This window comes from Branchiostoma floridae, chromosome 12 (genome assembly GCF_000003815.2).
Source record: "Branchiostoma floridae strain S238N-H82 chromosome 12, Bfl_VNyyK, whole genome shotgun sequence".
NCBI classification, from domain to species: domain Eukaryota; kingdom Metazoa; phylum Chordata; class Leptocardii; order Amphioxiformes; family Branchiostomatidae; genus Branchiostoma; species Branchiostoma floridae.
The window spans coordinates 10,461,436-10,472,551 of record NC_049990.1 but is presented as its reverse complement, the minus strand read 5'-3'; the positions used below and the strand labels follow the sequence as shown (position 1 = coordinate 10,472,551).

The 11,116-nt window shown below is 40.9% G+C and overlaps 1 protein-coding gene across 1 annotated transcript; it reads left to right on the top strand.

Annotated features, from left to right (window-relative positions):
* The first annotated feature begins 1,591 nt into the window (after positions 1-1,591).
* On the top strand, positions 1,592-9,829 carry LOC118426962 (neuroligin-4, X-linked-like). The gene is made up of 5 exons (XM_035836594.1): positions 1,592-2,051; positions 6,543-6,698; positions 7,208-7,393; positions 7,575-8,367; positions 8,475-9,829. The coding sequence occupies exons 1-5, from the start codon at positions 1,646-1,648 to the stop codon at positions 9,271-9,273; spliced, it is 2,340 nt and encodes a 779-aa protein (XP_035692487.1). The 5' UTR covers positions 1,592-1,645; the 3' UTR covers positions 9,274-9,829.
* Positions 9,830-11,116: the final 1,287 nt, after the last annotated feature.

Here is an 11,116-nt window from a genome sequence, read left to right as displayed (position 1 = left end):
GCAAACATATGTTGTGCCCAGGCCAAGTTATGAAAGGAATGATGGACATTTTGGCTCCCTTTCAGGTGGCCCCTCTCTGACGAATGTAACTCTCGCCACATGTGTAGATAACGATTACACCTTGGAGCTACGTTAGCTAGAGCCCTTCATTATTGATAAGTGTACCTAATAAGATAATTACGGGGTGGCTCTTCCTATAGTTTACAGCAAGTTTTTGTAGTAGAGCCGTAATAGTCTCTTGCTTTGTGCCGGGAGTTCGTCAATTGCCAACGACAAGCTTAAGTCCAATGCTCCTCAGTTGAATGCCAATCACAACACAACCTTTACTGCATCGAAAGTATTGGTAATTTTTTTCATATTTTCTAAATCCTTCATCTGTGTCATGATATTCTGCCCTTGACTGCTAATGCTAAAATGCATATATCACGAATAATAATTTTTTTTTATTTATTCATTTGGATTCTCCACATACAATGACAATGGAGGGTATGGCGGAACAGGTGTCAAAGGACACCTTTTCAAAGCCGCCATACCAAGATCTACAGAATCGTAACTGCAGTTGAATATGTAGTCAGTAAGTTGATGTTACAATACAAGGTTGGTGCTCAATCCATATGTTTGGAAGACCATCAGCCTATTCGGACCACTGTTACAAACGCTAGCAAAATGATTTATAGCGAGCAAATAGTTATTGGATTCTGTATTTATGATTCTCTTTCCAGTCGTGTCAAAGCACGGCCGCATCTGCGCGTTTCCAATTTATCCGGATGGTTTCAAAAGGGGACCTTCGGGGTCTGGTCGCTTTTTACGTAATTGTTAACGCCTCATAACATAGGACCTTTCGGGACAACATCGTGATGAATGCCCACTCAATGAGCAGCGAGGTGGAACCAGTTGTGATCTTTCTTCTTGTGGAAGGATATCAAACTGCAACTTTGTTTCCCCATCGTGCAATATTTTCTACTCACGTCTTGGAAATGATTTTCACGTCTATGGTAATGCGTTCATACTTTTGACCCGCGCATTTTGGGGCTTTGATTGCCCCGTGGAATGTTTCCAAGGTTAGGGTATTGTGTATAATGACTTGCCTTTCAAAGAACCTCTGGCATCCTGGAGACTGAGATGGGATTGGGATGGGGTCACCTAAGGTGATCAATTGCAAGAGGAGTCCGGTCTTTGTTAAGCTGTGGGGGACGTAGACTTCTTTTATCACTTCGTGAAAAGGAATCATCTTCGCACTTATTTCAATCGTGCCTGGAGATCGATGTCTGGTGGACATTTGGTGATAGATTCTCAAAAAACAAGGTCCTCACCGATGAGGACGCTGATGATTGCGCGGTAGCGAATAACCAAATCTTTCATGGTATTGTATTGTACTGTTGTTTGACAAGTACAGTTATTCGGTAGTGACTGACGGGATTCTTTAGACATTGTCTCTGGACATAGATGTTCATAGTAAGTCATAGATATCACCTTTATTAAATCTTTCTCAGGATTCAGATAGTAATACCTTTGACCATATCTTTCCCAATGTATGTTGTTATTCTGATATCAATTGTAATCATATGTCTTCTGCTTATTTCAGTTTTCACACGGCACGAACTGACGTGACATACTAGAAGAGGAATCTCTACACAGTGAAGATATGGATTCCATGTGGGTAACATCCGCTGTACTGACATGGATCCTCATGACTGCATCTGCGGACTCTAACTCCGGGGAAGTTATCACCACCAAATACGGATCTTTTCGGGGCAGACAAGTCCCGCCACCCAAAGACAGGATGCGTGCAGTGAACAAGTATCTGGGGATTCCGTACGCAAAACCACCGGTTGGTAACCTGAGATTCAGACCACCACAGGAACCAGAAGCTTGGGACAAGGGTAAGGTGAGAGACTTCACCAAGTTTGGTCCCGCCTGTCCGCAGATTGTAACATCAGGAGACACCGACCTGCCGTCAGCAGTCCAGAACAGGGAAGCCATGCGGCCGTTCCTGCAGACCATGGACGAAGATTGTCTGTACCTGAACATCTACAGTCCTGTTATTAACGGTCAGTACTTGAGATATCAAAGCAAACTTTGTTGAAAGTAGTTGCTTAATCATTAAGAATATCAAAGTTCTTTTAGAGTCAAAAGAATCATATAGAACCCATACAGAGATCATAGCTAATCAACCAGGATTAGGTTTTGAACATGTCACAGCACAATTTAAAGTGTTGCCGGCCATTATTATGGCTCCAAGGCAAAACTATCAGCAATTTTTTTCACGTCTCTGATACCTAATAGTATGTGTAAAGTCAGCACATCGATATCATGATGTTAGCTATCGTCGGAGGAGCGTAAATCCCCGACAAGTGGCTTTGTTGGCTCCGGGCCACTTTCTACGACAACGCCATTTATCTAGCTTAAATTCCTCTGAAACGTTAGGCCAACGGGAAGTATCGCTGAAGTCCATCGTTTCGTTCCTTATGTATATCTACTAATGGAAACACGTCAATCACTTGTCCAGACGCCTCCACGTCCACATCCGCGTTTCCAGCAGGATTATGATGTTTCCTGATTTGGAAGTTTGCCATGCAGAATAAATATCAAGCTTCAACCATAAAAATAGTTACGAAACCATGTCAATACCTACATCTTTGGGCGTAAAATGGCTGTCACACAAAATGTGATCCAAAGTCACTGTTGCCCTTTGACTTTATCTCTGAAACACCACCAACGTTTTTGAGGTGAAGTCGAATGAAATAAAATTCCTTCCGTGACTTTGTCAGTAAACATCTACTCTAAGCTCTCTTATTTTTACGCTGAATGGCCCCAGACTGTTAAAATTAAAGATACTCGTCTGTATTGAGTCCAAACTCCGACAAACTATGCAGTTTTCAAAACCTGGTATTTTTGTGGGAGAGGATGCTCTTTTGGAAGCATAATTATTTTGATATTACACATTTCGTTTTCATTATATGCGTTTGGTCGAAAAGTAAGAGACAAAATTGTATGGAATAAAGTTTTCACCGTTAGTACAAAACGCGGCATTGTAATAATGATTAAGAATTATACACAAAAGTATGTCAAAATGGTCCTCTTACTTCATTCATGTCCAGTGATTATCGAAAATGTAAAATAAGAAGATATTACTGGGCAAAACATGGTCCGTTTGAACCCTTTCTGCCCTTTGAGTCACTAAAAAAGGTTAGGGTGTTTGAGGGGTGAACTACTTTTGACTGCATTGATTAAATGCCTCGATTTATTTCGTATCAAATTTCATCCAACCACCACCGAATGTGCAATTTCTTCTAAAATTGACATGTTTGTAGCAAAGAGGTCAAAATGACATTTATATTATCAACTTCATGGACTGTACTTCACCTTTAAATTATAGAGATATATTTGCACCTGTGATCCCATAAAGAAATCATTTATAGCTGATCGTAGCGAGGAAATCATCTATTTGACAGGGAGATGACATTGCTTTCAAGTTCAAAGCCTTCGAGAACGGTGTCACAGCTATGAAGTGTCCCCACCAAGTTTTCATGATTGCATGGGAACCCATAGGAGGCCTGAAGTGATGAAAGGTCTTCAGACACATTAGAGTAAATTGTCTTTACATGATGTGAATACAGGTAGCCTCAGTGCTTCACAAATGGTTTTTGATGCTTTTCACCTTAACCATTGCTGCGATTTTTGATAGGAATCTGTTGTAAAAGAATTGGCCCATGATTATTGTATAAGATATCATCATAATTCAATTTTTAACAACTTTTAATGGTGTAGGAAAAAGAACTTGTTAAAGCAACAGCTATTTTCCTACGGTCAATGACAAACTAGAAATACGTAATAAGCTATATCATAAAATTCAAATAGCTAAGGAAAGGTAAGCTAATATGATTTCGTCCGTAATATCATGTTGCAATCAGGCAGGGCCAAATGTGGTTTTCAGTGTCATTTCTAATAACAAAGCTATCTTTTATGTATTTTGTCGTATTTGTTTTCAACACAACTAAACCACTTTTTCTTCGTGCATATCACGGAAGGCAAAGTTGGTTTGAAATACAATCTACTTCATAAGACTCGGGTTCAGTCCATATATATCCAAATATATGGTAGTTGAGAGTGACCTGAACATGATTCACCCAGTCATGAAAACTGTCAAGTGTAATGTTGTCACCAAGTCAAGCGCCCTGTTGTAAATTTACCAAACGGTGTCTTAATGAGCTGTTCTATTATTTATCTATCATGATTAGACCTAGCCCTCATTGTACGTCATCTTTAGATGACTTTCGATTAACTCCAATTAAAGACTTTGTAAAAACCCATGCCAATTATGTCGATTCCGGTACATACAAAAGAAGACGTATATGATAAAGACTACCATTTTCTGAATTAAGCCCTGACGCATGTGTTTGATTTGTTTGTCTTTTTCAAAATCAACAACGCGAGAACGAGTCAGTTTTATGTATGGCTTTCTTAACCACAGCAGGCACCAGTTTCCGTAGGCAGGGGGTTTTAAGTTGCCTGAGTAATATCTACAGACGTTTCAACCCCGGGGCAAAATGTCACCGATGTTGGTAAATGGCGGGAACAGTCGCTGCATATTTCCCACGTTGTGGTGAGGTGTGTGTGTTGGTGTGGGGGGGGGGGGGGGGTGAGGGGGGGTCTGGCTTCATGATGCAGTTGGTAATCAGATTAAAGAAGGCTGTGATCGATTATTGATATCCTAAGGAATATTTACCTTCAGGGACGTGGAACAAAAAACCAATGTTCCTAGGCCTCTTCCTCTCCTTGAAAATAAAACAAACAAAGAAGGCCAATGACCTGGACTGTCATATGTATGTATATATATACATATGTGTGTGTGTGTGTGTGTGTGTATATATATATGTATATGTATATGTATATATGTATATTGGTGACCATTAAGAATGTTTAGCTTCACATTGTCTAGCCCAAAATGTATTTCTAAGGGATACTCAAACACATTCATATATATTTATATGTACATGAATGTGTTGGAGTAAGAATAAACATAGCAATAGTTTTTGTGTTAGACCACGTGAAGCTAAACATTATATGTATTATATCATATTACGTAATATGCTTGCGTATGTTACTTTTCTAGCTAATTTATTTCATTTCAAGACAAAAATTTTATGTAAAAAACTTGTGTGATAAAAGAATGTGTGATTAACATTTTCTTATATGACGATCTTTCTGCATTCAGACGTTACGATGTTTATCAAATATACGTTTCTAGTCTTCTGACCATTTGTGTGTGCTTTCAATAAAAACTCCGAGCACCGTTTCAATTCCATTAACTCTAGCAATTAGACAGCTCACCGAGCAGTGTCACAGTACCAGCCCTCGCCTCCACACGAACACTCCGACTCCTCATATTGCCCCATTCGTAAGCATCCGAGTTGATCCAAGATCATTTGTAAAGTCAGCCGAGGAAAATTGGCCGACTGTGGTTCGACCATAACGACCCATTAGTGGTGGTTGTTAGCGGGGAGGGTTCGGGGCAGCCAGAATTGCCAGCTGTGACTATGGGTTCCACATAATCAAACATGGCTGGCAAATTGCACCCTTAAAGCTAGTCACGTATTCCGCGTATTTCGTATTGCATAGGTGAAGGGAGAAATATATAATTCACGGTTACGACCTAACAGCTGCACTGGCAAGGACGTATCAAATGAAATGAAACTTATTAAATCATGCATCAGAATGGCAGCCATGTACGTAGGCATTGACGTATCACACACTGTGTTTGATAGTAGTAACAGCTGGAAACTACATTACCACCATGATTGGATGAATATGACATAGGATGGATAAGATTTTCATGCGAAATTGTTACATTTGTGGATAGTTCAAGAACTGCTTTTTCTCCATGGAAACTGACTTAAAAATTAATATAATGTGACGTCTAATGTGAGACTTAACTCTAAGTAGATCTTCATGTGGCAAGACAGTTTCCGTGGCCCATTAGGTACTGCCTCTGCCAGTGGATACTGTATTGCCGACGGAAGATCCACTTGGAGATTAACCAAAGACAGAGCCTCAAGCTAGATTTTGTACTCTTTTCACATGAATTAAATCAAATATGGCGAAAACGCTTCATCCATACATTTAAGTCACGTATTTCGTTCATTTTGGAATCAGATAGGGATATAAATGTGACATTGTGTTAGTTAAGAAACGCTCATTTTTGTAAAATATAAAAAATGGTGTCCTCTTGCATGAAACAACAGGTGAAGAGTAACCCGCATCCTGATAAAAATCTTGAAATATGCACCCGTAAAATGATATTGCCGGTGGAATCAGGTCGTGAAATTAGAAATGGCAATGGTTATGCTATTAATAGTATTTCAGTGGCGCTCCAGGGATGCTTTTCCATTAAAGAAAATCTCAATTTCACAGTACCTTGAAACTTGTACATGAAAGCCTTTTTTTTGTCAGTTGACGCTTTTTATGTGTCTAATAACCATAGGGTCATTGTTATCTTTTATGACTACAGATAATTAATGAGTTTAAATCTGCCATGTTAGGTCCTGCTCTTGATGAGAGGTACCCGTTAGCCGTGCTTGTGTTCATCCACGGCGGGGGCTACACAACCGGAACCGGAAATGCTTACGACGGGACCGTGCTAGCCAGCCACGGCGCTGTAGTGGTGGTCACCATCAACTACAGACTGGGAGTACTAGGTAGATACATATGATTTTGCCTCGTTGGAATCATGTAATGTTACAAGAAGGTTAAGAAATGTTAGACTGCCTCTAAGTGTATCAATTCTGTTGTACATCAATTCTGAGCTAGATGTAAAGGATTACATATCATTATGCTTACGGCTAGAAATGGAAGCAGTCAAGGCCAAAAAGGGGAATCCTATGCTTGCATCAATAAGCCCCTTCGTGGAGCCGGTTGCATATGCGCAGCTCAAAGATGAAGAACAATCTGACGTTAACAAAACACGTCTAGTTTTATTATACATACCAAAGGACGGAGGCCATATATGGACACCATAAAGCATGGGCGAGACAAGAACTGTTTACAAGTCAGGGGCCTTCACCTTTGACCTGCGCATGTGTAGTTAGATCCGTCAACGGACTTATAGAATTATTTTGAATAGCATTTTGAAGCGTTAATTTTGCTTTTCAATTCGTTGTCCAGTTTATACAGACTCAGAATGCAAATTACCGTTCTCTCTTATCAGGATTTCTAAGCATGGAAGACCAATTTGCATCTGGAAACTATGGCCTTCTGGATCAGATCGCAGCTCTTGATTGGATCAGTGAAAACATCAGACACTTCGGTGGGGACCCGACCAGAGTTACTCTTGTAGGGTTTGGTGCTGGGGCGGCGTGTGTCAACTTACTGGCGCTGTCTCCTAAAGCTGCAGGTAGGGCAAGTTCTTTTAATGTACATTCTTTCGTATGTTGTATCTTGAAGATAGCAAAATATAGAGTAAACCATAAACCTTAGCTCCCAAATACAACGTTCGTAGATATGAATATCTTTCCACGTTCGTGTCGTATGATATATGGAGGAATTTTACATCCGATTTGATTTCGTTTCTACAGGAAAGTTTCGCCGTGCGATCATTCAGAGTGGCTCGGCTTTAGGTACCGGCGCTATCACTGAAGACTCGCGGCACTACGCAACAATGCTGGCGGAGAAACTAGACTGTTGCCGACCGGACGCTGCTCAAACAGTACAATGTCTCCGTAACAAACCTTACCAGGAGCTGCTACTAAAGAACATGACCCCACCATCTTCCAGTTACTACGCCATGTTCGGTCCGTCCGTGGATGGTGTTGTTGTTCCCGATCAACCGAGAAGACTACTTGAAGGAGACTTATTCCGGAGCTATGACTTCATGGTTGGGCTGTCAGAAGAGGATGGATATAAGTACATTCCAAGCATCGCTGTGATAGAAAACGGTCTGTCCGATGATGACTACAGGAATCTGATCAGCGACTTTGTTAACCAGGTATTTCCCTATAGAGAAAATGAGATCCAAGACGCCATACTGTTTCTGTACACAAACTGGGGAAATGACACGAATGAAACTAGAAGAGCCGGTGTTGTGCGCATGCTCACAGAACAGCAGATCGCAGTGCCGATTGTTGAGGTGGCCAATCTCCATTCTACCAAGAACACAGAGAGCTCGACATACATGTATTCTTACAGCTATAAGGCCATTAATACACCCAACCCGAAATGGGTAGGAGCGGTACATGGGGACGAGCTGCCATTTATGTTTGGTGCTCCCGTTGCCACAAAAGGCATCTTCCAGCAGCTGAATTTCACTAAAGGTGAATCTATGTTGAGCGTCGCCATGATGACATACTGGAGTAATTTTGCTAAAACTGGGTAAGTTTGGCCCTTTGTATTCATAGTGACCTTGTCATTCTGAACAATAATGTTTCTGTTTTCATATTATAAGCATTCACCTGACCATTACGTATCTTTTTTTGCAGAGATCCTCAGCAGCCCAGAGTACAAGCCACTACGTTTCTCCACGAAAGACCGAACAAGTTTGAGAACATCCAGTGGACACAATACAGTATAGACAACTGCAGTAATTGTCAAGAAACTTACCTGTACTTGGGAATGAAACCTCGGGTGGTAGAAGGTTTTCGACCGCAGCGCATTGCTTTCTGGATTGAGCTTGTTCCAAAGTTACTCTATCCCCAGGAAGTTCCTAGTAACAACTATCTTTACCCTCCGGAAGATGCGGACGAATTGTGTCAAATCCTGGATATCGGACAGACAATTCTAACCGGAGGTGGCCTCGCTGTACGCCGTCCAGACGGTTGGACAAAGCCTTCAGTTGGCGTGACAGGCTCAAGCACAACGTGCATTTCTATATTACCTACTTCCGCTTCTCCAAGCCAATTTCCTGGAAATACTGTTCCTGGACTTACAGGGGAATGGCAACCGGGATCTGCCGGCTCTAACGTCAGTACAAAGGACAAGGGACAAAATTACTCTGAACTCAGCATCGTGATTGCAGTAGGGACGTCGTTACTGGTTGTTAACGTCATCGTCTTTGCTGTATGCTACAAAAGAGGAAGGGCGCGCACGAAAAGGCATAAAGAGACCGAAACTCGTGAGAGAATCAGGTTAAAGGTTACGGACGTGCGGGAGGTGCTCAAAGCCTACGAGATTGCGGAAAGCTGCGGTTCAAGCCCCTGCCAAACGTTGGAGATAATCGCACTGAAGGATGAAAGAATAGAAAACTGTGCCAAGTTTCAGGAAAAGGGCGATATCTTGTAAAAAAAAAATTATTCGTCTTTTGTAATGTGGTACGACGTTTGCATATGGTATTTCATAGCAACACCCCTGTCCTATGACACGACGTATGACTGTGCCTTTTGTCAATGAAATACCTGGTCGTATCAGTAATTGCCTAACTCTCTACATGACGGCCGTTGCAGCCTATAGCTACCTGATCTACATCGTCAATTTATATGAAAACTATGCTCAAAACGCAGCTTGAGATTTTCCCTACTTTCTTTTATTCCGAGCAGCGCATATCTAAGAACGCTTTATGTTTGGTAGCTTCATCGTATTCCGCATCCCAACACAATTTGACCCATGGTACAACGACACATATATATGTTCTAATGTCACATGGGTTGGTCCAAAACATACTATAGGGTTCTTATCAGCATTTACTTAGAAGCAAATCTTTTAGGCATGGTATCAACACAAGGTGTTGAATGAATGAATGCCGATTTAACGTAGTCGCGTATACGATAACTTCGATACTGTTAAAATGAAGTTTCAATGGCTTTCAGTGGCTCTGATATTTATGCAAACTAGCTATGTAATTGGGGTATACGCCCTACACTGTATTCGTATGTTTCTGCAGATAAAGTCGCAATAATGTTAATTGCACATGTGTACTACAATATCAAAGCTTCAACAGCACGACTGATTTCTTATGGTATGTACTCTTTATGCAAAAAATAAACATACAAAATGTAGCTTGACTAAATAGCTAGACAGCACACGTTCACATGGACCCATTTCATGAAACTCACAACCTACAACAAACATTTCAACAGCTCCATTAACCGACGATCGCACCGCAACCTCAATGTGACCTAAATTGGATTTATGAAACCCTTGATCTCATTATCATATATAAGAAATTTGAATATCACACAAATGTAAGATTATGACAGTAAAACCCATAAAGCATTAAAAAAAGGTCAGTTTTTTTTATCTATGAAATACGTTGAGTGTTGAGCAAAATTTTGGTAGCAGTGTGATCGCTGCCCTAGCGGAATTTGGGGGGGGGGGGGTGTTACTGAAGCAGCCCTCTGGAAAAATAGCTTTACATTCGTCACAAGATACTGGGAAGGCTTCCCTTCCCATTCAGCGTAAAGATGCCAAATGACTTACGTGTGGCCAATAGAGATAACAACCAGACAGACATTCCTCAGCTTTACAAAATGAAGAAATGTTTTATCTCCTAGATAAAATCAGTACAAGTGAAAGTGCCTGATTTAGCCCCTCTGACACGTTCAGAACCTTCCCCGACGACTAACCAAGTAAGTAAGTAACTAAGTAAGTGGCCATGGCAGTTTTGAAGCAATCGATATTTTTTCGTGACGATCATGCCACAACCAATTCACAATCTGTACATGACCTAGTAGTCGAAAGGGAGCCACGAATGCCCTGGGACCTACTCTCGACCATCCCGACTTTTGACCACAGATTTCAATACGGCTTTTATTCTATATTCAATTTTCTCAGTGAAAATTATGCACTTTTGATATACCTTCTCTTCAGGTTTGGGATATCAGTACTGAAGAACACATCAGTGGAATCAGATCCCGACCTCTATCGGTAGAATATGCGATTCTGACACATCTCTAGCTTGACATCGACATACATGTGGTTGAAAATCTAAACCACGATTTTCGACAATCATAACACGAAAACATGTATTCATCGGCATATGAAGAAATCGTCATACTGTAAGTTATACTAATTTCAAACCAGGTTTGTTTGCCACGATGATCATAAACATCGTGACGAATATGTTAAGCTAAGCCATTGCGAAACATTTATCTTGACCTCTTGCTTTGTGTTTATCCATGCGCAAACT